General features: G+C 37.0%; 2 protein-coding genes and 1 pseudogene across 2 annotated transcripts; all 3 read right to left on the reverse strand.

Annotated features, from left to right (window-relative positions):
- Window positions 1–246: 246 nt before the first annotated feature.
- On the reverse strand, window positions 247–2,400 carry LOC145092943 (tail-anchored protein insertion receptor WRB-like protein). Its single transcript, XM_079030950.1, has 7 exons — window positions 2,146–2,400; window positions 1,482–1,561; window positions 1,285–1,355; window positions 1,120–1,190; window positions 948–1,029; window positions 585–637; window positions 247–496 (listed from the first exon to the last, which is right to left on the reverse strand). Exons 1-7 carry the CDS (start codon window positions 2,251–2,253, stop codon window positions 425–427), a joined length of 537 nt encoding a protein of 178 aa, XP_078887076.1. The 5' UTR covers window positions 2,254–2,400; the 3' UTR covers window positions 247–424.
- A 2,126-nt stretch (window positions 2,401–4,526) lies between these two features.
- On the reverse strand, window positions 4,527–6,511 carry LOC145092946 (berberine bridge enzyme-like 21 pseudogene; annotated as a pseudogene).
- Window positions 6,512–6,553: 42 nt separating this feature from the next.
- LOC145092944 (phosphoinositide phosphatase SAC7-like) lies at window positions 6,554–11,593 on the reverse strand. The gene is made up of 20 exons (XM_079030951.1): window positions 11,184–11,593; window positions 10,824–10,907; window positions 10,514–10,641; window positions 10,333–10,424; window positions 10,195–10,252; window positions 9,967–10,023; window positions 9,834–9,867; window positions 9,669–9,749; window positions 9,484–9,590; window positions 9,124–9,210; window positions 8,946–9,023; window positions 8,789–8,859; window positions 8,596–8,694; window positions 8,138–8,237; window positions 7,921–8,029; window positions 7,657–7,729; window positions 7,491–7,584; window positions 7,311–7,400; window positions 7,172–7,238; window positions 6,554–6,845 (listed from the first exon to the last, which is right to left on the reverse strand). The coding sequence occupies exons 1-20, from the start codon at window positions 11,326–11,328 to the stop codon at window positions 6,715–6,717; spliced, it is 1,785 nt and encodes a 594-aa protein (XP_078887077.1). The 5' UTR covers window positions 11,329–11,593; the 3' UTR covers window positions 6,554–6,714.
- Window positions 11,594–26,897: the final 15,304 nt, after the last annotated feature.

A 26,897-nucleotide genomic window follows, 5' to 3' on the forward strand; every position in this document is an offset into this window, starting at 1 on the left:
AAACATTCATATAATTTACTCTTTTTGAAATTTTTTTGGATTTCTGGTCTAGTTTTTGTAACCTTTGTTGTCCATATTCCAAATAAAACCATCGACAAAAACAAAAAATCTCAATTAAGAAGCAGAATTATTTTATGAACCCTGAAAAACTAGATACATTCACGTACTAAGAAATGTAATTTACTCTTAAAAAGTTATCGAACCATATTTTATGAAAATTCTGATAATGATAGTACAAAACGTGAGTACAGAAATTTATTATGATTTGATCCGTCAATTGATTGGATTTTCATCATATAGTTATAGTACAGTTGGATGTTTACATAGACAAAGAAAAGACTAGTGAGATGAAAGTCGAACTCGAACACTAAAAATATTAAATATTAATTAATGCACAAACACAAAGAGCAAAATCCTATGCGATCTACTTCAATACTTTATTGCAAAGGTATTTGCCAACCCTCGTGGATAATATCAACCAAGGTATAACACCAACCTGCAAATGCAATCAATAATATATATTAATAGTGGCATAAAAAAAAGAGGTAAATTTTAATTAAAAGGGAATTAATATCCTGATTTACCATTATTACATTGTTGCTAAAAGAGCCTCCAGTTTTCCAGGATAAAAACCTCCCTGTGCATTAAACAGTGATTAAATTTAAAGGTAAAAGTAAAAAAGAGAGTGCACTTTGTAATTATTTTGTCCCCATGTTATGTCTAAAGATTTTAAATTCAAGAAAAGTTGTATTCCTAAACAAGCCTCTTTTTTAAGTACTCTCACTTCAACCCAAAAATGTAACACTTATCTGTTTTAGGTCGTTATAAAATTTCCTTTTTTTGGTATATTACCCAAATCCAAATTTACCTTTTTACCCATTACCAATCATTACCTGATACTTGTAATTTTTAGCTTAACAGGAACTAAATAAAAAAAAAAGAATTACCAAAGGGCTGCACAAGTTCTTTGGATATGGAAGCCACAGGAATCCTCCAAAACCACATGATCATTGTAAGATATATGACAACCTGGCCAAGCAAGATAAGGGTATTTTTGGAATATTAAATATGCTAAACTTTGTATCTATAATATATAAATATTAAAACATGATCAATCACCTTTGAAATCATCAGAATTTTCTCGTACAAGCTGAATGAAACTTTTATCTCCTTGCTGGATGACTCTTGACCTGTATATCATGTAAAGTTTTTATGTTTTTTAATAGGAAAAAAATTAGTTTCTTAGAAGAAATAGACACCTAATACAAGTATTAAATATCATACTTTTTGCAAGCTCTTTTTCCTTAGCTGTTGCCATTCTCCTAAGCTTTGCAGATTGAGCAAACGTTGAAGGCCTACATTACATGATAAAAATCTTATTTGATGTTTGTTTGTTATAAATAATACATGACAAAAGTTGTGATGTGTAAATTCCAAATCAAACTTGTGTAGAAGTAACTATCAAGAACTTGTATGCTCACTCTGACAAAGCAGCTGCCTCCTTCAATAGTTGTTTGATTTCATCACGCAATTGGGCATCCTTTTTACTCATGGAAGCTTTCTGAAATACCACTAGATTATTAATTTTTAGCATACACATTGTTAGTATGCAACAGTTTACATATAGTGTAATAGCTTCAGTAAAAGAAAAGCCCAAAATGGTATAATCCAATCATGAATTTGTTTATATTTAACAGCTTGTTCTTTTTAACCTAATTTTAACTCAAAAAGATGTTTCGATTACCATTGACTAGCAGGTGATTAGAAACTTATCTACATGATCAACAATCAAGATTCTTTTTCCCCTTTACAAAATCCCCTAATTCATAGCATTTCAACACCCTACTTAAATTTTATAATGCTGGCACAATAGGTTAGATGATAGCAGCAATACAATCCCACGAACACGTCAATATTCAGGTGATTGCAACAGGAAAGCAATCAATTTAGACTCAGGAAATGGCGACCATTCCACTTAAACCTAACAATTGACCGACATTACTGAATCGATAAATCACGATTCACAAAGTTAACTCGACTTCCAACAGGAAATTATCGGTGCGGAAAACTAGATATGGATGCAAATTAGGTAGTAAACAGTGAAATTGCAAACGACGTTTGAATGAAAGGGAATTGGAAAGTTACCGTTTTCATATTTGATAAGAACTTGTCAGATAACTGGAAAACCAAGACAATGATGAAGATGATTGGAGCCGCTAATGATTTGGTATGCTCTTCCAGGGTTTCTTCCATCCCTCACGCTTCTCTTGAATCCAATTCCAGAATCGATCGATGAAATTTCTGTAATTTGCTTCCTCTTTGAACTCCGAAAGAGTAATCTGCCTGTTCTTTTTTCCTTTTTGTTGTGTTTTCACATGTTCAGTACCCTCGATGTTTTATTTCATTCGGTCCTGGATTTGTGTATCTTGATCAGATGTGTAGAACCCCACAACAAGTTTAATGGCCAATAGGTGTTCGTTTGGATAGATCGGTTTAATCCGATCCGATCAAGTGAATCTAAATTAATTTCGATTTTCAAAAAGTAGATCCAAATAGTCCAAACTAAATTCAAATCCGATCCGATCCAAGCAAATTATAATTCGGTTTGATCGTTTTTTTACAATTCGGTTTTCAAGAACCAAAACATTTCAACAGATATATAAATTTAGTATTAACTTACTCTATAATATAAACTAAAAAATATTGTTTAATTAGTTGTGAATTAAAAATTATAAATAACTATCAAGAAAAATATATTATAGTTTACTACTTTATAGACAATTTTTTTTATAAGAAGTACATATTAAAGTATTATAATAGATGAAAATTTTGAATATACTAAAACAATAATTTAGTAAATTTATAAATTATTAAAGATATATATTAAAAAGAACAAAATAATAAATTACAATTCGGTTTTTTTGGACTATTCGGTTTTTGTTTTATAAACCAAAACCAATCCAAAATAACAATTCGGTTTTGCTAAAACCCAATCCAAAAATCCGAATATCCGAACCAAATAGTCTGATCCAAATTGTCCAATTGGACAATTCGGTTTTATCCAAATAGTGAACAGTCCTACTAGTCAATGCTCAATCTACCATTTTAATATGTAATTTGTCGAACCAACCCTTAATAGCAAGGTTCAAGGATTTAAGTCGTACACAACCAAATCATGCAAGACGTCAATTTCATTTATAAATAATTTGTTTTAGTAAAACTAAATTTCATATTTCTATTTTAGTCCTAAATTTAATATCGCTATGTCACATGTTTGGTTCATTTATATGAGTTATCCTTTTAGGGATGACGGAGTCGTAACGGGTTCAAGGAGTAGAGGGAGGAGCAGGAGGAGAGCAAGAGAGAAAGAGAGGGGTGTTGTGGTTTGAGGAACCCGCTTGAGGTTGAAACCAAAGCAAAAATTTAGAGAAGACGGGTTGGGAGGCTTCCTGTTTGGACGGGTTCGACTCCCTCCACGGTGGGTTCGGCGACTTCGGTGGGAGGAGAGAAACGACTCCATCCTCCCTTATATACAATATTTCTCAACATTTACTTTTATATCATGCATATACTTCATAAAAAGGTATTTTTGTCCGGCTAACTTATCAAATACAAATATAAGTCTACCTTGTAACAATTAACAAAATATATGGTAGACCTAATTTGTATTGCGAAATCGAGGGTGTTGCATCACATATTTCATTTTTAATCAATAAGCACATCACCTTTTCCGGTATAAACAATGTATCTTAGTTTCTTACTTATAATAGCAACACAATTATATTAATTTCATCAAATGACCAAAAGGAAGGGTATGCTTGAACATTTTAACCAATAAAATTTGAGTTTTGCAGAATGACCAAGGGATCGTCAGAGGGGGCTCTGCGAAAGCCTTTTACCTTCTGAGAAATGTAAATAGTAACGAGGAATTGAGGTGACAGAGGAAAAACAGAAAAAATGTTTGTTGCATAGTTCCTCAGAGGGGGCTCTGAGGAAAGGTGGTTGAGGCTCTGATGATCTATTCTTCATCAGCACACCCTTGAGGAACTTAGCCGAAGAACGGTTCCTCAGGGGTGTGCTGATGAAGAACAAATCCGCAGAGCCTCAACAACCTTTCCTCAGAGCACCCTCTGAGGAACTATGCAACAAACTTTTTTTTTTTCTCTTTTTCCCCGCCACCTCAATTCCTAATTACTATTCATATTCCTCAGAAGGTAAAAAAATTTTGTAGAGCCTTCTCTGAGGATCCCTTGGTCATTCTATAAAATTCAAATTTTCATGGTTAAAATGTTCAAACACCCACTTCCTTTTGATCATTTGATGAAATTTCTCATTATATTTCTTTACACATAATGTCATTTTGCTTAATTTTTTTACCGATAAAGCAATAAATTACACGTAATAACAGCATACTTATATATAAATATGTAATAACAACTTACATACATTTTTTTAGTAATTATAACAAAGAAAACATATTTCTCATATTAGTAATGAAATGTAATTGCTATCTATCATGGGTAAAAATACTGGTCCTTCTAATTATACAAACAATAAAATTTTATTGTTATTATCCTTAAAAAACCTAAATACATATCTTTTGTAGATAAACTAATCCCACATTTCTCATATTAATAGTATGAAAAAGAATCATTCATATTGCCCTCAAATCTCAATATGCACCAACCAAGGTCACCTAAACATAAAACATCCTTCTATATCTACTATCGAATCGAGGTGGAATGCTCTGTTCATTTGTGAAGAAATTTCCTGGATCAACCATCGTCTTCACTTTCACCAATCGATCGAAATTACCCTTGAAATACTTTTCTCCATAAACTTTCCCTTCCGAATAGCTATTGTTCCCAACACTGCTAACACCAATGTCAAGATCCCGATAGTTAAGATACGCTCCTCTCGGATCCTTAGACACAAACGGAGTCATGAAATCATAAAGAACTCTCGTCTGATTAACATAGTAAGCCGCTAATTCACCCCCTTCTTCATGCCAATTCACACCATAATGGATTTTGAAAATATTCCCAGCTCGATGCGGGAATGGAGTCTCCCAATCCGGGATTTCACTCATTCTTCCACCATATGGGTTGAACGTAAGTCCAACAACACGTAATTCCATCATTTTCCGGAATAAAGATTCCATCCCATCTTTAGGAATCGGAATCTGTAAGTAGTCCGACTTCCGTTTTGCATATTGTGACGTGAAAAGACTCCGGTCTAGCAAAACCTCCACCGGTGATTTATCGGTGCTTGACCAGAAAAGCTCCGATTCAATCCAACTCATTTCCTTGCAATCGTCTTTTTGTATACCCAATTCGGGAAATCCTTTGTTCATAACGGAGACAAGTTGATCGGAATCTCCTAGAAAAAACCCAGTAAACTCCGCCTCAATCGTCTTCTTGGCGTTATCTGGTTTTATATATAACCTAATGAAAAGATCTCGATCAATCTTGTCAGCTACATACTGCCACCTGTTAACGATATCAATACCCTTTTCTTCCGACGACTTTGATACTCGGAAAACGGTGACAGTTTCCGGAACTCCGACGAGTCGTAGTTTATACGACAGTATGACTCCAAAGCTTGCGCCACCTCCTCCTCGTATGGCCCAAAAAAGATCTTCCCCCATTGATTTTCTATCCAAAACTCTACCATTAACATCAACTATCATCGCATCGACAATATTATCCACTGTAAGTCCGTATTTTCGCATCAAAACTCCATATCCACCTCCGCTTATATGCCCGCCGATTCCTACAGTCGAGCAAACTCCGGCGGGGAAGGCGTGGACTTTACTTTTCTCCCATATTCTGTAATAAAGCTCTCCAATGGTGGCGCCGACTTCAACTATGGCGGTTTCTTCTGTGATATTGACATCGATTGTTCTGAGATTAGACATGTCGAGTAAAAGAAAGTGGCGAGTGTAGGAGACGTAAGAGAGTCCTTCGAAATCATGGCCACCACTTCGGATTCTGAGGTTTATCGATAGGTTTTTGGAGCAAAAGATTGTGGATTGCACATGGGTTTGGTGTAATGGGGTGACAATGATTATGGGTTTGGGTGTAGTCGATGTATTGAACCTTTTGTTTCTGATGTAGGCTTGTAAGGTTGATGTATATGAAGAATTGTTTGGGTTGTAGAGTATTGATGAGACGCGATCAGATGAGTTTCTGTGGGACATACATTTGAGAAAGGTCTCGTAGAATGAACCTGAATGATCACCCGCTACTGATGTAAAAGACTGGAAAACAAACGACGTCGTCAAGGGTAGTAATAGCAGAAGTGTATGGTGACAACTCTTCATTTCTTTCATTTCATGTATTAATCCGATACCAAATGGAAGTTTATAAAGATACAATGGTATATAATTAGGTCAAAAGATAAGATATATATGTCTTAATCTCTGTTAACTTTGGCTTATATGAAACATTGTTGGTTCATAGCATAGGTATTATCAATGCAGTCTAATTCGAAACTGGATGACCGAAAAAGAATCTGATTAACCGGTTACATAAAGATAACAAAAAAAAAAAAAAGTCAAAGATCTTCGGGTAAATACAATAAAATTCAATGGTCTTCAATAACATGAAAAATATATAATTACATAACTTATAATAATACGAGCAATGAACAATGTGGGCTATATCGACTATAAGAAATAATTAAAAAAAAATGATATAAATTTGTAGCCAAAAATCAATCTAGAGGTTTGTGTAGCCGGGGTCTGTTGCAAAAAGCGCGACCATTTTCTTTGACATATCGTGTTATTAATAGACTCAGTGATGCCCAAAAAATAGACAATGGCAACTGCCAAAAATCATTTCGAACTGCATAACATATTAAAATTAATGAGGGATATAATACAAAACCATTTTACCAATTGCGTCGCTTAAAATTTCTTAAAAGACAAAAAATAGCCATCTTTCTTACACTTTTTCCAAAAATGAGCCAAAAGTTTAAAAAAATTTCCCACCTAGAAATGGCTTTGGCAATTGGCATTGCAAAGACCATTTAAGTGATGTGGCTTTGATATTTGAAAATAAAAAATGTAATAAACTTTTTTTTACTGCAAAATTACCATTTTATAAATGAATTATTATTTATTGTATAGTACGAAATTTGGTGTAACAAAATTAGCATACAACCAACTCACCTCGCACGAGTGACAACAATGCGAAAAAGATACCCATTAATATAACTCCTACAACAACAGGAAATGGCTGCAAAACAAATGAAAATAAAATCAAGATATGATTAATTAAACATGATATTAACATAAAATTATTACTCACTGCAATGTTCGCTATCCCTCCTTTTCTCTTTGGAGACATGTCTCGAGTAAGAGAAACAATGTAATGCCCTTGCACTAAATCAATCGAATCCTACACAAATGAAAATAAATAAATAAATATATTGCATATTTGTTTTCCTATACTTATATTATAATTTATAAATAAATAAAAAATGCTGACCTGTTTTGTACCATCAACAAAGTTATTGAGGTAATAACGCATTAGTGCATTATAGCCATCTTTAAGCATTCCTCTAGTAGTCCTCCGACCCACTCTAAAACAAGAAAATGAATTTAACTCATCTAAACATTAATCATAATAATTAAATTAATTAATTTCGAGTTACCTGACAAAATCTCCTTTAAGAGCAGGCGTGCCAGAATACTGGATGCTTATATCGTCCCCATGATTAGCCCATACTGAAATCATGACATGACATGACATGATATGACATGACAAATTGTTTTCAATAATAAAGAGTATTTTAAGTGGGACAAAAAGTTGTAATTTTTGACCCATTAAAGATCAGTTAGTCCAATACACACCAAACACAGTACAAGTTGTTAAATGGGGGCCTAAAGGAAACCAAGAATGAAAATGAAGTACATACATATTTTAAAAGAGTCATTCAAATTCGAATGTGTACTAATGTTTTCATCGGCATCAAAAAGACCAAGTCTTTGAAGTTGGAATTCCAACATTTTTCTCCCAATCATGCTCTAAAACAAACAACAAAATACAATATGGATTAAAGTTACATATAAGTTAAGTATAACCAAAGATGAAGAATATAATAACTTTTAAAGTAAAATATATATATAATATACCTGTGTGACATTTGTACGATCTAAGCAATCTATACAATTAGTTCGTACAACTCCTATTTGTGTTTCAACTTTTTCGTGTTTTTCGTTTAATAAATGGTACCTATAAATACAAAGAAAGGTAACATTAATTAAATTAGTTTTCTATTACAAAAGCATAATGAAGATACATGCGAGATTGTGTGCACCTAATGTATCACTTATATAAAGTATAACCTTTATAATTCAACTTACCAAGTCTTATTTTGTTGTCATCCTTTATAGTTTTAAGCTTGAAATTTAACAACCCTTTATAATCATGTGATTGTAATTGAAACCTATTGAAAAATGATGTTTATTACTAATTTGGATGTGAGTCATATTTTTTATTTTTCCTATCTTTCATGCAATGTTCAACACCATTACCAATTTGACAATTTGACGTTTTAAGTACAAGTAATAAAAAAATAATAAATACTCACCTATTTTTAATCAGGAAATCTTCAATTTGTTCATAGAGGATAGACAAACGCTCAAAATGAACATGTCCACAAATCTTATGAAAGTCAAAGTGCAAGTATCTGCATAACTCAGAATTAACCATACATATTATATAAGAGAAAATATAGCAAGAAATAAATGAGAAAAAAAAATTACACAAGATTCTATTTCTACCTCACATCATCGTTAAGAATCTTCTCCATGGATGTGGCAAACTTTTCAGACAAACGCCCTTCATCACCACGCTATAAAAATAAATAAATAAATACAATGAATGCAGAAGATTTTATATATTATGAACAAGAAAGAAACAAGTATTTGTATTTTATACCGTATTGACAAGATCAATGGCTATAACATTTCCATATTTTTTCCTTAAATCCAAAAAATGGCGCTCAGAAATGTGAGCCTACAGAAATAATCATATGGAAGGTTATCAGATAGTTATTTATAGATATATGGATGTGAAATAATATTAGAAAAAAAGTAATTAATGATTAACCACTTACTGCTTTCTCAGGTTTCATAATCTCAAACTTTGGCTTATATGACAAATCAACAATCTGTTCCCAAACAAAAGGGATTGACCCTCGGACCTACAAACACAAAATCTGTTAAATGACAGATTTACCCCCATTTTGTCCTTTTGTTGTATATTTGTTTTAACTTTTAATAGATTGATCCAAGGGAAAAATTGTCATATTTAAAAAGTAACACATGAGTTCTTAGAATTTACAACATAAGGACCCAACCATGCAAAGAAAATTGAAATTGGACTGAACCTGTGATTTTCACCAAACCACAGGGACTATTTCTGTAATTACTCTATGAAAAATGGACATCTAAGTCTAAAGAGACATGAAGTATACCTGTACAAATGATGCTGTATACCCTTTTACTTGTATGATCTGTTCACTTTCCACAAAATTTGCTACATACCCATCATCATCAGCTCCTCTTCTCCACATCCTAGTGCCTATTTATCATAATTTGTTTTTAAAATTAAATGAAAAAAGGAAACTAAAACTTTGTGTAAAGATATTAAAAACCACACCATTTCTCCTAGTACACCTTCTTGCTATCAGGGTGATATCTATAATATCTTTCCCAATTGCTGCTTGAAAATTTTGGAAAGCTGTTACTGAGTTAAGGAAATAACACCTACATTTTTGTACTTTTTTGAAAAGTAATTAAATAATGTAAGGAAAAAAACGGATACTCCCTTGAATAATAGGAAGAATGTATGCTTCGAGCTTGTGCACATATTGACAATGTCAGAAAATCAGAAGATCAAAAAGTTGTGAAGCAATTGAGGTTTTTTAGGGATTTTTTAGTAAGATTGGAAAACAAACCTTGTTGTCTATTAGAAGTTCCAACATATAATTATTCCATACAAATCGAGGTTCTGCCTGTCACAAGTAAATATCAAGTGTTTTTGAATATGTATATAAGAGGTAAAAACAACATATTTCAAGGGTTTATGTTGTAATTTAGCAACAAACTATTTTGTATATTATGATAATAGATAATTTATTTAGCTACAAGAATACCAAAGGATTTCAATTTGAGGCAATACCTACCTGCCTCCAGAGAGGAATCTTAGTTGCTTCCACACCCAAGTCATTTAACCTTTGGGCACTGCAAGAAGGAAAGGGAAAAGGATCTTTAGTGACAAGAGTTATTGAGAATTATAAAAAAAACATGGAGAAGAAAAAGACCTTAGTGTTATATTGACATGGTATGAAAAATAAAGGCCAGGTGTCCTCTCAGCAACTTTTAACAGGCTTGAAAACTCTGACTCCATCTTTTTCTACAAGAAAATGAAAAATAAAAAAAGGTTACACATTTCATATGTTATCACCAATATTAAATTACCCAAAACAAAAAAAGCAATTTCACCTTTTCATCACGGGAGCTTTTTGGTGAACGATCACAGGGAAAGACTTTGAGTGACAAGACTTTGTAGATCGGATGGCCTAAGTATAATCCAACATTTTCACGTTCTGTTATAGCTAATAAATATGATCCTGCAAACATATGGAAAGAGTTTTAGATTTGTGTAAAACTTTACTGCTGAAAAGGAGCATAGCAACAGTATAAATAACCATTTCCCCCAAATTTATAGTAATGCAGATGCACATATCAATTACATTACAAAGATTATAAACAATTTCACAGCTTATAGAATGTGGTAGCTTTAAATTCTGACCTGCCAAAAGCTTTAGTATTCCAACAACACCATAAATTGTCTGAATTTTAGGAACACGAACAGTTGTACAATCTGGGATTTCATCTACATAAACAAAGTTTTGAAGACTTATTAAGTGAGATTCGGCAGATAATCAGTAAGGCAACCATTAATTTGGCCCTAACAAAACCATCCAATTGCACTAAAATCGAAGCACAGTGATCAAATCTCAGATAATAGAAGATTGTAATCAATAAAGAAAGTAAGATACAGGTTTCAAGTGGTGAGTTGGCACACAGACGAGAAACTTCAACCGGACATATTAACAATCGAAGCAAAAAGTTAAGAATGCTTAGAAAAATCGAGATTAAAAACACAAACCAACAAGCGTCATGGAGCCATCACGTTTCACAACCAAACAAGAACCAGATGATCCATCGATTGGCTCTGCAACATATTGATCAGGTAACTCCCATAATCGCATACGTTTATACAATTTCCGGGCGTGATCTGTCTTCTCCATCATAAATCTTCGATTATTTTTTCCCTTTCGATCCCTAACAAACCACTCCTACTGAATCGATTGGAATTTCCATTCTTCTACAAGTAATTCTATAGAAATTATTTTGAAAATCGGGTGAGGGAGTGACGACGAGCGGAATAAACTCGAAAAAACACGAATATGGAAAACCTCCCGCTTGTTGTTAACAGAAAAGCGCTTAGAATTCGGGAAACTTTTATACCGATTTAGAAGTCGTTATAGTTATACTAAGCCCCCTGTAATATAATACATTTACACTACAATCCCTTGTAAATGAGCTATTTTGTCCAAAGAAGTTGAGGAAGGAACTATTTTATAATTAGGTTATAAGGCCATTCAAACCCGAGCAATTGCCAATTAGTCTTTCAAACATAACATATTATTTTTTTATAATTACTTCTAATATCATTCATCTTTTAAAAATAGTCTTTATTGCCACATCACCAATCATTTTATATTTTATTTAAAGATATTATAAATATTTATAGTAATAATGAATAATAAAATAACATGAATATAATTATCTATAAATAAAAGATAAAAAGAGTTAAGATTGTAAAACATGAAAATCCAAACATTATAAAATTTATCCGTTGGTATCTTAGAACTTCTCCAACCACAAAACACCAAAATGTGATTATTTAGCACCAAAACGGTGTATGAGTTCCAATCAACCTCTAAAATAGTGGGTTTTAGAGGCCTTCTCATTTGGCCTTCATATTGGTGTTAAAATTGAACCAACATAAAAATGGTGCTAAATTTGAAGATTGATTGGAATATTTTTGCCCTCCAAAACACAAAAATGGTGTAATATAGTGGATGGTTGGAGTTGGCCTTAAATTGGTTCCAAAGTCATTTGCAATTGAGAAATGAGGTAAATATAATTGGCTTTAATATTTAATTGATGTTATTTGATTAAAAAATAATAAAAACCAACTTGCAAGCCTTTCAAATGGTGAAAGACCAAAGCCTATGTGGCATTTCAAATTGATAAAATGGCATTGTAAGTATATTAATGTGAAAGGTCTAACCCGTGTACTAAATGGTTGACAAAATAAATTAACATAAAAACTATAAATTGTAGTTGTTAATCATATATTTCAAATGATTATTTTTATATAGAATTTGATGTTTCGTCCACAAGTCTATTATCGTTATTTTAAATTAATTAAAAAGATAAGTATGTTAAAAACATTTAGGATTATTAATCATTAAGATGTTAACATTTTACTTTCAATGGAAATAATAATGGAGTTTAGCGAGTCTCATATCCCCTCAGTTAGATTATAACTATTGTGGTCTGAGTATTTAAATGAATTGTATTTAACATTAACTTTAATGATGTTTTATCAATCCATGCCAAATATGACCGCAAAGTGGTTAATTGGTTTTCAACTGGATAGATTGTGAAGATGTAGTTTAAAAGACTTGACATCCCGATTGTCAAAGGTAGAATGTTCAAAAATAAAAAAGGCGACAAGATATACAGGTTTAGGAACCAAAAAAGTTAAAACAGAAAAAAGAAATTCAACATTATTTTTTGAAAACCTACATTTCAAAATAGGTTCACAATCTTTGTCACCCGGCCAGTCTCTACTCTTTTCCTCCTTATCTTTGTCTTTGTGTGTATCTCTCTTCATATTCATGTTCGTGTTCATGTCTCATCGTCTCTCCTTGTCTTTTTTACCAGCTTGTTGAGGACTCACTTTAATTAGAAGCCATTTGAGCCTCACTGCAAATAGCAAAGCAAACATAAATATTCACATAGAAGATTAAGATCAAAGTAAAACCCTTCTGATAATATATATGATTTATCTAACCAAAAAAATACATCTGGATTTATCATATTGTCGATCATATTGGATGTTTCCCGAGACACCTGATAACTTTTACTTTTAAGTAAACCAAAAACATAAGTTAACGACTAATAACATGTGTACATTAGAGTAGTTAAAAAGAGTAGAAATAGTCAATAGACTTAGTCTTTGTTGTCCTGGTTTTATGGTATGTATTCACGTGTTCCTAAGTTAGTAGCTACAGTAGCTCTTTACCTCTGTATAAATACATGTACATATTCAGAGTTAGAATACACAGAGAAAATTTAGTTCTATTTTTTACTTCTCTACATACATCCGCACAAAATGGGGCAGTGGAACGACGCCATCGCGCCATTTTTGAAAAAGGATTATCTCTTCTAGCACAATCTTTTTTACCTCACTGCTATTAGGAACATGCCTTCAAGACTGCTACTTATATCCATAATCGCACTATCACACCCACCTTAGCTTATGCCTCCCCTTACTCCAAACTATATCAATAAGACCCCGATTACACCTTCCTTCGTACCTTCGGTTGCCTTTGCTACCCATTTTTACGCCCATACAATAAAAATAAAATGGATTTTCGCTCCCTCCCCTATGTCTTTCTCGGGTATAGTACCTCCCACAAGGGGTATCTCTGCTTACATGTCCCAACATCCCGTATCTACATTTCCCGTCATGTGGTCTTCAGTGAAACAATGTTCCCATTTTCAAACAGTCCCCATCCACCCTTACCTTCTGAACCTCCACTACCATCGATGCCATCCACCACTGCCATCCTTGATCATGCAAACTCTCTAACACCACCAACCACTCAAACACCTTCTCCTCCATAATCCTCTCCATTCACCTCCTCATCCCCCCTCCACTCCATCTCCTTCTTTATCTTCCTCACATTCACATCGCCGCCCCACCATCAGTTCTCAATCTAAACAAGCTCCTCGTTACTTTCGTCCCGCTGCAAACACTCAACATAAAATGATTACCAGAGTACGCACCAACAACCTTAAACCTAAAACCTTCCTTGCTACTAACGCCACTCCTCCAACCTCTGAACCTCGTACTATATTCCAAGCACTCAACAATTCATTTTGGTTTAACGCAATGAAATGTGAATTTGATGCCTTAATGAGAAACCATACATGGACACTAGTACCACGTCCCCCCAATACTAACATTATTAGATGTAAATGGATTTACAGGGTGAAGCGACATTCAAATGGCCAGATAGAGCGGTATAAAGCCCGTCTAGTTGCAAAAGGTTTCAGCCAAGAGGAAGGTCTCGACTTATTTGAAACCTTTAGTCCAGTTATCAAACCCACCACCATTCGCCTGGTCATTTCCATTGCTTTCTCTCATGGTTGGACTATCCGTCAACTAGATATCAACAACGCCTTTCTACATGGCATTCTCAAAGAGGAGGTTTATACGGAACAACCACATGGCTTTGAAGATGCATCTCAACCAAATGCAGTGTGTAAACTCCATAAAGCGCTCTATGGACTGAAACAGGCACCTAGAGCATGGTTCAATCAACTGAAATCTCATCTCGTAACCCATGGATTCCGAGCATGTCACTCAGACACATCACTCTTCGTACACCACTCTACTATTGGCACTGTATACATCCTTGTTTATGTTGATGACTTAATTATTACAGGTACCAACCCTACACTCATCCAACAAATCATCAACAACCTGCACAAGTCGTTTTCCCTTAAAGATCTTGGAAGTCTCCATTACTTTCTTGGTGTCCAGATTACTAAGACACCAAATGGTATTACCCTCTCCCAACAAAAATACATTGCAGACATCCTTCTCAAGAACAAGATGCATGATTCCAAACCTGTCACCACCCCTGCTGATCCTTCCTCCAAACTAGTTCTTACCGGTGACCCATTTGAAGATCCGAAATTATATCGCCAAACTATTGGAGCCCTACAATACGCCACAATCACAAGGCCTGACATTGCATTTGCAGTAAATCGTGTCTGTCAGTTTATGCACTCCCCTACCACCTCCCACTGGCAAGCTGTCAAATGCATTTTACGTTATCTAAATGGCACCTCCACTCATTGTCTACATTTCAAATCTCAAACACCAGAATGCCTTCTTGCATACTCCGACTCAGGATGGATGTCGGACACTGATGATAGTAGATCTCAATATGGATTTGCTATCTTTCATGGGAAAAATATTATTAGTTGGACCCCTCGTAAGCAAAGAGTCGTTGCTCGCTCAAGCACTGAGGCAGAATACAGGGCCTTAGCATACACGACTACAGAAATTTTGTGGACTCAACAACTACTTCGAGATCTCCATGTTACTCTTCCCAAATTACCCATGTTATTATGTGATAATGTGGGTGCAACATTCCTCTGCAAAAATCCAGTCATTAGCACCATATCAAAACACATTGCACTAGACTTCCATTTTGTTCGTGAGCAAATTGAATCGGGACAACTTCGTATCTTCCAGGTCCTCTCTGTGGATCAGATAGCCGACATTTTCACGAAAGCTCTAGGAAAAGATCGCATCAATCTACTCAGAAACAAGCTGCAAGTCCTTCCTGCCCTTGCGCTTGTCGGGGGTAATAACATGTGTACATTAGAGTAGTTAAAAAGAGTAGAAATAGTCAATAGACTTAGTCTTTGTTGTCCTGGTTTTATGGTATGTATTCACGTGTTCCTAAGTTAGTGGCTACAGTAGCTCTTTACCTCTGTATAAATACATGTACATATTCAGAGTTAGAATACACAGAGAAAAGTTAGTTCTATTTTTTACTTCTCTATAACGACCGAGTTTGTTAACTTGATATCAAGACCATAAGTAGCAATGTTTGGCGATCTGGACTGATATGACCGACAATGAACCTGATTGTGGTTGAAATCCAAGAGCTTGGAGAAGGAAATCAAACATCAAAAACCATGGCTGAAACATCATAAACTAAATAGATTTATTCAAAAATTAAAGTGGGTTACTCTCCAAAAAAATACAATCACATAAGAAGGAATAAAAGCCAAGTGAAAAAGTGAGGTGATTATCAGAAGATGTGTGTGGTACATGTATGAAGAAGAAGCATTGGATTTCAACAGATAATGCCATACGTTGCATAGAGGCGCTCCAACTCCATTTTTTTATTATAAGAAATTAAATATCCTCCTACTTTTTGTTCATAAATATCTTCCTACCCAATGAAATAGTTGTTGGAATAGTGTCTAAGGCTGCAACTATATTAGACAAGTATTTGACCCGGTTGTGCATGGTCCTTTTGGGTTGCCTTCACCATAGCAACTTGATAGGATGATTTATTAAGAGAGAGTAAATATTATTAATATATTATGAGAATAATATAATGAATAATATATTTGTTATTTGATTAATATAAGTCATAGAATTAATTAGAATTAATTTGGTGACTTAAAGAGATTAATTGAATAAAGGGGTATAAACTGTCAATTGTTTGATAGTTAAGCTTTAGACTGTAAATCCATTGGGATATGCTTTGGACGAATTCTAAGGGTTTTAGGATAGCTAAAATCGTCCATATAGTATCTAAGGAATGGATTTGGATAGCCTTAAGAGAAGATTATCCAGTTAGGGTTTAGGTTGTAACCCTTAAGGAGTCTACAAGTATAAATAGACCCCATGGCATAGGGAATTCGACACCTCTCCTAAAGTAAGAGAACCCTGGCCGAATTCCTCCCCTCTCCTCTCTCCTAAATCATTCTTCTTGCTATTGGTGTTTGTAATCCATTAGAGGAGTGACATTTGTGACTCTAGAAGCTCCAAGACCTCAAGATCAACAAGGAATTCAAAGGTATGATTCTAGATCTGTTTAAATGTTGTTATTTAACCTAATTAGGCATTAGAAGACTTGGATTCAAAGCATGTTTGTTAGAAAGCCTAGATCCAAGCAATAAGGGATGCAATCCCATGAAAGTACACTTTGCACCTTGCTAAGATGTTAGTGGAGCGTGTGTGGTTTACCGGCACACTAATTGGTTCTAAGCGAAGGTGGCAAAGGGTGATTCATTGTTTATCATAGTTCGATGGAGCGTGTGTGGTTTACAAGCACATCGAATAGGTGATCGTTACAATGAAGGCACCATGTGAATTTGCATGGTAATTCACACCCGCTTTGTGATCCTCGGCATCCCAGTCACAAACGAGAGGGGCATATCGAGATTTAAACATGCCATTGAATAGTTTCAATGAATCTCATCCGAACCTAGGAGTTCTCAAAAACACTTAGGACTAATAGTTTAAGTTTTGTGATGGAGAATTAGTGAATCGTCATTCACTTACCTTCAATTTATTTGCATGTTAGATTATGGCATCCCTTTTCTAGTATGTAAATGTTATTGTTGGATCCTTGCCCTAATTTTTCTTACTGGGTGATAATTAGGGATTCTTATTCTAATCTATCTTTGTCCTTTTTCTAATTGTAGATGTCGAACGCAAACAACGCTGCTGCTAGTTCTTTCACGTTGATGAGCCTTTTCCAAAAGGTCACCTTCGATGGAACAAACTTTAGCGAATGGATAAGATACATTCGCACCATTGCTCGCTATGAGGATAAGGAGTATGTCCTCAATGAGAAGCTCGAGAAAATCAACCCCGAAGTTGCTACTCCCGCCGAAATCACCGCCTTTGAAAATCATGAGCGAGATGCAACGAAGGTACATTGCATCATGATCGCCACCATGAACTCCGAATTCCAAAAGTCCTACGAGGACATGTACCCGTACGAGATGCACCAAGACTTATTAGAGAGATACCATCAAAACGCGAGACAAGAGTGTTATGAGATTTTCACCAACATGATTTCCGCGAAGATGGGTCATGGAGAATCTCTTACCGTGCACCTGCAAAAGATGCAAAGGTATGTCGACCGCCTTCGCAAGTTAAATATTGACTTCGGTGAGGACTTGGCGATCGACATGGTGCTTCACTCTTTGCCTCCGATGTACAACCAATTTAGGATGACCTACCACATGAACAAAGAAGAGGTCACCCTAAGCAAACTCCAAGGTCTCTTGAGGGTCGCTGAGAGCAACTTCAAGGACAAGTCTGTTGCACCTACTCCCAATCCATCCGCTGCTCCTGTCTTGGCTATTGGACAAGGAAAGGGAAAGAAGAGGAAAGCTTCATCGAAGAACTATCGCAAGGCGAAAGCCCGAGATGGTGCCTCTTCTAGTGGGACCAAAGTTGATCCCGCTAAGCCCTGCTCTAACCCGAAGGAGGCAGAGTGCCACCACTGCCACAAGATAAGACATTGGAAGAGAAGCTGCCCGGATTACCTGCAAGCGATCAAAGAAGGAAAGATCAAGCCATCTTTCGCAGGTATATACACAATCAAATCTAACGATTCTAATCATGCTATTTCTTGGGTTCTTGATACCGGTTGTGGTTATCACATTTGTTCTAATGTGCAGGGACTAAGAAGAAGTAGGGATGTGGAGCAAGGAAGGATCAATCTAATCATGGGAAACAGAAGATCGTCGCCTGTGACCAAGATTGGAGTGTATTCTTTAGTGCTTAGGAATAGTTTGGTTTTAGATTTGAACAATTGTTGCTATTCGCCAGAAATGGCTAGAAACATCATTTCATTTCATGGTCTATATAGACAAGGATTTAGATTTTCTTTTAATAATGAGAATGGTTCTATTTTGGCTTATCTAAATGGTGTCTTTTACTTTGAAGCTATACCATGTAATGGAATATATGAAACCGTTATGATTGTTGATAACTTAGGAAATGATGTTTTGAATATTGATTCTTCCACTAGTATGGATAAAGCATCCTTGTGGCATTGTCGTCTTGGACATGTCAACAAGAAACGCATAACCCAACTCCAAAAGGATGGAATGTTGGAGTCATTCGACCTTAGGGAAGATGACACATGCGAGTCTTGTTTGCTTGGAAAGATGACTAAGTCACCCTTCACGAGTACATGTGAAAGGGGCGAGGGTCTATTGGACCTAATACATACCGATGTATGTGGACCGTTTAGATCAACCACGAAGGATGGGAACCGCTTCTATGTGACTTTTACCGATGACTATAGTAGATATGGGTATATGTACTTAATCAAGCAAAAGTCAGACACCTTTGAAAAGTTCAAAGAGTTCAAGAATGAAGTGGAGAATCAATTGGGCAGGAAAATCAAGATGCTTCGATCCGATCGAGGAGGAGAGTACCTAAGTCTTGAATTCCACGATTATCTAAAGGAGTGTGGAATAGTTTCACAATTAACGCCTCCTAGGACACCGCAGTTGAATGGTGTGGCAGAAAGGTGTAATCGAACCTTATTGGATATGGTTCGCTCTATGATGAGTCGTGCTTCACTACCAATCTCTTTTTGGGGGTATGCCTTAGAGACTGCCGCCCATATCCTTAACCGAGTCCCTACTAAGAAGGTTGCCAAAACACCTCACGAGATGTGGACAGGGAAAGCTCCCTCGTTGGCACATATCAAGGTTTGGGGTTGCGAGGCTTTCGTAAGACGAGATACTCACGACAAGCTTGAACCTCGAAGTGAGCGATGTATTTTCATCGGCTACCCGCAGACATCCTCTGGATATCTCTTCTATAGACCGAAGGACAATGTTGTCTTCGTTGCGAGGAGAGGAGTTTTCCGAGAGCGAGAACTCATAAGCCAAGGAGACAGTGGGAGGCAAATCGAACTTGAAGAGATTCAAGAGTCGATAGATGAAGGAACCTCTACCGCTGGCATTCAACCCGAGGAGGAAACTCCGGTTGAACCGATTGACGAATCCTTACCTCTTAGACGTTCCGATAGAGTTAGAGTTCATCCCCAGTTTTATGGATTTCATATTACTACCGAAGGGGACACATATATTAGTGATGGTACACTAGTAAATCTTGATGAACCTAATAGCTACAAGGAAGCCATGGCAGGCCCGGAGTCTGCAAAGTGGAAAGAGGCAATGGATAGCGAGATCCAACCCATGTATGATAACCAAGTTTGGAATTTGGTTGATTACGTGCCCGAACGTAAGACCGTTGGGTGCAAATGGATCTTCAAGAAGAAGACCGACGTGGATGGGAACGTACACACATATAAAGCGCGATTGGTCACGAAGGGCTTTACTCAAACTCCCGGAGTTGACTATGATGAGACCTTCTCACCAGTTGCGAAGATTAAATCTATTAGAGTGATGCTAGCAATTGCCGCATTTCATGATTATGAGATTTGGCAAATGGATGTCAAGACCGCTTTCCTTAACGGAAAGTTGGCTGAGGATGTTTACATGGCTCAGCCAGAGGGGTTTGTGGATCTGAAGCATCCGGATAGAGTGTGTAAGCTTGAGAAGTCCATTTATGGACTTAAGCAAGCGTCTCGCAGATGGAATCTTTGCTTCGATGAGAAAGTCAAAGAGTTTGGATTTGTACGAAGCGAAGACGAATCTTGTGTATATGTCAAAGCTAGTGGGAGTATAGTAAGCTTCCTCGTTCTATATGTCGATGACATATTACTCATAGGAAACGACATCCCGACTCTGCAGGAGGTTAAGTCCTGGCTCGGGAAGTGCTTCGCTATGAAGGACCTCGAAGAGGCTTCTTACATTTTGGGAATAAGGATAGTAAGAGAAAGAAGTAAGAGACTAATTGGACTTAGTCAGAATACTTACTTAGAGAAGGTACTAAAACGTTTTAGTATGGAAAACTCAAAGAAGGGAGAACTACCGATACAAAGTAATGCCAAATTGAGTAAGACTCAAAGTCCAAGTACCGAAGTTGAGATAGCAGAAATGAGCCGAGTACCATACGCTTCCGTAGTTGGCTCAATCATGTACGCTATGACTTGTACTCGCCCTGATGTAGCCTTCGCTTTGAGCATGGTTAGCAGATATCAAGGGAATCCTGGCAGAGCCCATTGGATTGCGGTGAAGAATATCCTTAAGTACCTTCGGAGGACGAAGGAATGGTTCTTAGTCCTCGGAGGGAGTGATGACTTGAAGGTGCGAGGGTATAGTGACGCCATTTTTCAGACCGACAGGGACAACTACCGTTCGCAGTCGGGCTGGGTCTTTACCCTAAATGGAGGAGCAGTGACATGGAAGAGTTCCAAGCAGGAGACCGTAGCTGATTCAACGTGCGAATCAGAGTACATTGCAGCGAGAGAAGCGTCGAAGGAGGCAATATGGCTAAAGAACTTCATCGGTGATCTTGGAGTTGTACCTGCCATAATGGAGCCCATGGAGATTTTCTGTGATAACGAAGGAGCGGTTGCCTTGACCAAGGAACCGAGGGATCATGGTAGATCAAGACATATCGACAGAAAATATCACTTCATTAGACATCGTGTAGAAGAAGGACAACTCGTAGTGAAGACGATATCATCAGAAGATAACCCAGCAGATCCGCTTACGAAGGGACTGAGTAGGGTTAAGCACTTGCAGCATGCTAGGAGTATTGGGCTGAAGGATGATATTAGCATAGATTAGATAGTATTAGAAACGTGTAATAGATAAATGTAATTAACATTTGATGATTAAATAAAGGAGTTTTATTTATGAGTAATGGTACTATCTTATGTTAATTGTTTAACTATTGTTTCATTTTTGCATGTTTTGACTTCCAGAATAATTGTATTTATTAAGAATAATTGAATTATTCAAATTGTCCAAAATCGTTCATATGTTGGAGGTAGATATGAATGAAGATTGTCATGAATTGGTATGTAGATTTCTAAATGGTGTTAGACATAGCAAAGGGTTGTTACAACGTTCATGAGTGCTTATGAACTAGTTTTGAGCATTGGAACAAACCCGCGCTTGCTGGAATCACCTTATGGAATATGATATAAAAGGGTGATCGCAAGACGATAATATCATATAGTCTTAAAACCTAGATATATGGTTTGTTATTTGTTAATTGATTGTACATTGATAATGTGAAAACGCATCAGTACCTTGGTGTTATAAAACGTATTGTTGTGTATAGTTGGTTAATGAATAAGTAAATGCATATAAGTCGAAGTTTATCTGTAACTTTTATCTAAGAAGGTAAAAGCGATATCTTGGCCGCTCGATGATTTGATTTGACTTATGTGCCGGGCCCGGTCAGAACTGAATTGATGTGTTCGATTAAGTTCTATTTCAAATAAATCAGAGATCGAAAAACCTAAATGCTTGACTAACCATTCCATAGGATTGTCAGCATGATATCTAACAGAGGACTGTACGTTCCCTTATCTAAAGGACAAGATTGATTAGATCAGAGTTGACAGCGTCTTTGAGAGCTACGATTGCAAACCAAATTGTACTTGTGAATATATTTACTAGACTTATCCAAGTGGGAGACTGTTGGAATAGTGTCTAAGGCTGCAACTATATTAGACAAGTATTTGACCCGGTTGTGCATGGTCCTTTTGGGTTGCCTTCACCATAGCAACTTGATAGGATGATTTATTAAGAGAGAGTAAATATTATTAATATATTATGAGAATAATATAATGAATAATATATTTGTTATTTGATTAATATAATTCATAGAATTAATTAGAATTAATTTGGTGACTTAAAGAGATTAATTGAATAAAGGGGTATAAACTGTCAATTGTTTGATAGTTAAGCTTTAGACTGTAAATCCATTGGGATATGCTTTGGACGAATTCTAAGGGTTTTAGGATAGCTAAAATCGTCCATATAGTATCTAAGGAATGGATTTGGATAGCCTTAAGAGAAGATTATCCAGTTAGGGTTTAGGTTGTAACCCTTAAGGAGTCTACAAGTATAAATAGACCCCATGGCATAGGGAATTCGACACCTCTCCTAAAGTAAGAGAACCCTGGCCGAATTCCTCCCCTCTCCTCTCTCCTAAATCATTCTTCTTGCTATTGGTGTTTGTAAGCCATTAGAGGAGTGACATTTGTGACTCTAGAAGCTCCAAGACCTCAAGATCAATAAGGAATTCAAAGGTATGATTCTAGATCTGTTTCAATGTTGTTATTTAACCTAATTAGGCATTAGAAGACTTGGATTCAAAGCATGTTTGTTAGAAAGCCTAGATCCAAGCAATAGGGTTTTGCATGCACACATAGGAAAGTTCTTATGGCTAAAACCCATCAATAGTGACATGTGTAACATTTCATAACATATCAGAGTAAACTCCCAGGCTAAGAAAACTGTGGTGTGTGCCATGTCATCATCCCAAACCCTTTCCCTTGCTAGCTGAAGTACCTGAAACCAAAATTGAAACTGTAAGCACGAAGCTTAGTGAGCTCCCCCAAACTACCACATACCATACAAATCACATATAAGAAATAACATAACTCTGGGACTACTCCCAACTGCATCGGAACGAATCCCGACATCGGGCTCACCCTCGGCATCCGACCGCATCGGGCATCGGGCTCACCCTGGCATCGGGCTTACCCCGACCCATACACAGCATAACATATATCATAAACATATAATCTGCATCGGGATTTCCCCGACATCGGACCGAAGCCCGGAACACATAATCATAACATATATACTAGCATACATCAGGCTTCCCCCGGCATCGGGCTTACCCCGGAACACGTGACACATAACACACAAACATGCATGAATCACAAAGACATCAGGCATACAAAACTATTTCTCGGGACCGCCCCGACATCAGACCGAGGTCCGGAACATATAAAATGCATCGGGCTAACCCCGACATCGGGCTCACCCCGGCATACTCTACAACTTAAACGGGACGGCATTGTGGCCGTAGACCTGTTCCTACTGGAAGGAAACTCACCTCGTGCGACTGACTGCTGCAACTCTGGGTGAGAAATCTCTGTATGCTGCTCCGACGACTCTTGTGTGTTTGTGAGCCATTAGAGGTACTACATTTGTGGTACTTGTTCTCAAGAGCAAAGGAACTTCAAGATTTAGTTGTTATTACTACATAGCAACAAAGGTATGTATTCTAATCTTTTTTTTGTGTATTTCGAAATTTTAGATGCATGCTAGGGTTTTCTTTTGTGTTCATTTGTTGTACGTCTAATAGTGAAAACATAGATCCAAATTAGGGTTGCATGCACACATAGGTTTGTTTGTATAAAAACTCATCACTTCCTAGATCAATGAGAATCCAAGGTGATCACTTTTCTTCAAGAACACCAAAATACAATCAAGGATGGTCTTCCAAGCTCACACACTCACAATTAAAGTAAGGGTTTCGAAATAAGGCTTAAGGTACAGAGGAGGCTGAAAGAATGAAAAGCCTTGGGTCTTAAGTTGTTAAAATAGTGCACAATCTTAGGGGTTTTGAGTGCAGACAACGAACGTGTTGCGTTCCTCCCTGGAACGCCCCGCGTTCGTCTTGGCCTTCGCATCCAACTCCATGCTCTGAACGTTGAGCGTTCACGATATGAACGCCCCACGTTCAAGCCTTGCCTCCACCACAAGCTAGTAATTAAGGGTTTTAGGCTATAAAATCCTCCATACTTAATTGGTTCAAGCGTATGCATGCAATATGAATCTCATAATTCCCGAGATGTTACACACGCCAGCATTGATCGACCTCCTTTTGAGATGCTCTACGGGAGGAAATGCAGGACCCCGATTTGTTGGGGCGAGGTCGGTCAGTGGGTTATGGGGAGTACCGAGGTGCTACTCAAGACCACTGAGCTGATTCAGCAAGTTTGGAGTAGGCTCCAGAAAACTTAGAGTCGACATAAGAGTTATGCAGACAGGAACCGGTCAGATTTAGAGTTCCAGGTGGGGAATATGGTTCTCCTGAAGGTGTCACCTTAGAAAGGTGTCATCCGATTCAGGAATAGGGGCAAGCTGGGCCCCCGTTATATTGGTCCTTACAGGGTTTTAGCTCGGGTGGGCCGAGTTGCATATCGCTTGGATCTTCCAGATGAGCTCAGTCGGATTCGTAGCACGTTCCATGTCCCTCAGCTGCGGAAGTGCTTAGTGGATGATTCCGCAGTGATACTATTAAAGGATATTCAGATGGATGACCGCCTAAATTATATTGAGAGACCAGTGTCGATTCTTGATCGGAAGACGAAAACCTTGAGGAACAAGGTTGTTGAGTTGGTAAAAGTTTAGTGGCAGCATCGGAAGGGTTCAAAATGGACTTGGGAGCCGGAAGATGAGATGAGGGAGCACTATCTGGAGTTACTTGGAGTGGCGGACTTCGAGGACGAAGTCTGATTCAAGTGAGAGAGAATTTTAACATTCGATTCCAGGTATGAATTTATTTCCATTTATGTATGAATTCTTGTTGGCCACGACGTACTGAAGCCCCACCACAGCATGGCGATAAGCTTTTGGGTCGTGAATTTTTATGGACCACCAGAACGTGGTGGTGTTGTACCACGACATGGTGGCGGCTGATGGAGAAAACCCTAAAGTTTAAGGGGCTAAGCCCTATTTAAAGATCCTAAACCCCTCATAGCCTCCCTCACATCAGCCTTTATTCTCCCAAATCGTTCCTTGCAAACCCTAATCACCTACCACCATTTTGAGCTAGTTTGGTTCATTTTGAAGCTAAAAAAGGAAGAAGGAGGAGGAAAGCAAAGATCAAGCAAGCAAGTCCCCATTCTTCACCTTGGCCCTCTTTTGGACCTTTGTAAGTGTCCAAGGCTCGGTTTTTATCATTCCAAATTGTTAGATGTTGAATTTTTTTCCCATTAGCTTCTTGTTTTTTATCATTGGGATGGTTAGACTTCATAAAGTTTGCAACTTTATGAATCTCCAGGTCATGGTGATCTAGTAATGTCTTGGACTGGATTATAATCAGGTTTTGATGTCATGCATAGGGATTAGGTCATAAATCCTCATTTTGACCTAATATGGGTTCAATACATGATTTGGGTATGTATGCTTATAAAGCACCAACCTTTAGAATGCTTTTTGTGTTTGAATCACTTCTAGAAAGGATAGACTTCAAACTTTAAGGATTAAGTGCTTATTGGTTAAGCCCTTTCATTATTAAGCTTTATGGGTTGGGTTTTAGACCTTTTTGGGTAGTCCCAAAGGATAAAGTTGGAAAATTTATCCTTCTAGAGCATATTTTGGACTAGATATGAGCTTTAGGGCTCTTGGAATCAAAGAGAACCGCTTAATGTAATAAGTTGTTGGAACTTAGGTAACCACGGCGTGGTTCTAAGTCAAAACAACATGTTGGCTGAGATTTTCCCGACTGATTGGATGCTAGCGGAACACGGCGTGGCCAAGGGGAACCACAGCGTGTTGGAGTCAACATGGAATGTTGAATTTTACTTTTGACTTTGACCAAGTTTGACCTAAGGGATATTTTAGGTATTTTGAGTTGTATCTGAGGATTGGTCGCTATTTGATGAATAGGTGATGGGTAGAGTTGATATTCGGAGTTGGGACCTATTCAACTATTGTTCAAAATGAGAGGCGAGTTTCCTCACTGTGACTAGCGGGTCGAAGGAATCAATGTCGGCCCATGGTTTTGTTATGATAGTATGTTAGATGTACGTGTGACTCTTGTTGTAACGCCCCGATTCTCAGGTATTGTTAATATGAGTTTTTGGATTAGGCCCTACTCGACGAGTTGGTTTACCTACTCGTCAAGTAGCAGTGAGAAGGATCGCGGGTTAAGTGACCTACTCGACGAGTCCATATTGGGACTCGACGAGTAGGAGCTAGCAATTGAAACCCTAATTCCCGGGGTTTGCACCCCTATTTAAAGGGACCTTAGCCTCCCTTGGACCTCATTATAGTTCCAAAGAACCCTTGAGAG

Source organism: Lactuca serriola, chromosome 3, assembly GCF_051521515.1.
Source record: "Lactuca serriola cultivar US96UC23 chromosome 3, Lser_US96UC23_V15, whole genome shotgun sequence".
Lineage (NCBI taxonomy): Eukaryota > Viridiplantae > Streptophyta > Magnoliopsida > Asterales > Asteraceae > Lactuca > Lactuca serriola.

Coding starts and splice junctions, on each gene's coding strand:
- LOC145092943 (XM_079030950.1), bottom strand. CDS start 2,253: ATGGAAGAAACCCTGGAAGAGCATACCAAATCATTAGCGGCTCCAATC. Junction 1,030..1,119: donor AAATTCTGATGATTTCAAAG/GTGATTGATCAT, acceptor TTGCTTGGCCAG/GTTGTCATATATCTTACAAT. Junction 638..947: donor AGAACTTGTGCAGCCCTTTG/GTAATTCTTTTT, acceptor TTTAATGCACAG/GGAGGTTTTTATCCTGGAAA.
- LOC145092944 (XM_079030951.1), bottom strand. CDS start 11,328: ATGATGGAGAAGACAGATCACGCCCGGAAATTGTATAAACGTATGCGA. Junction 7,730..7,920: donor GAATGACTCTTTTAAAATAT/GTATGTACTTCA, acceptor TCATGATTTCAG/TATGGGCTAATCATGGGGAC. Junction 7,401..7,490: donor TTGTTGATGGTACAAAACAG/GTCAGCATTTTT, acceptor TCATTTGTGTAG/GATTCGATTGATTTAGTGCA.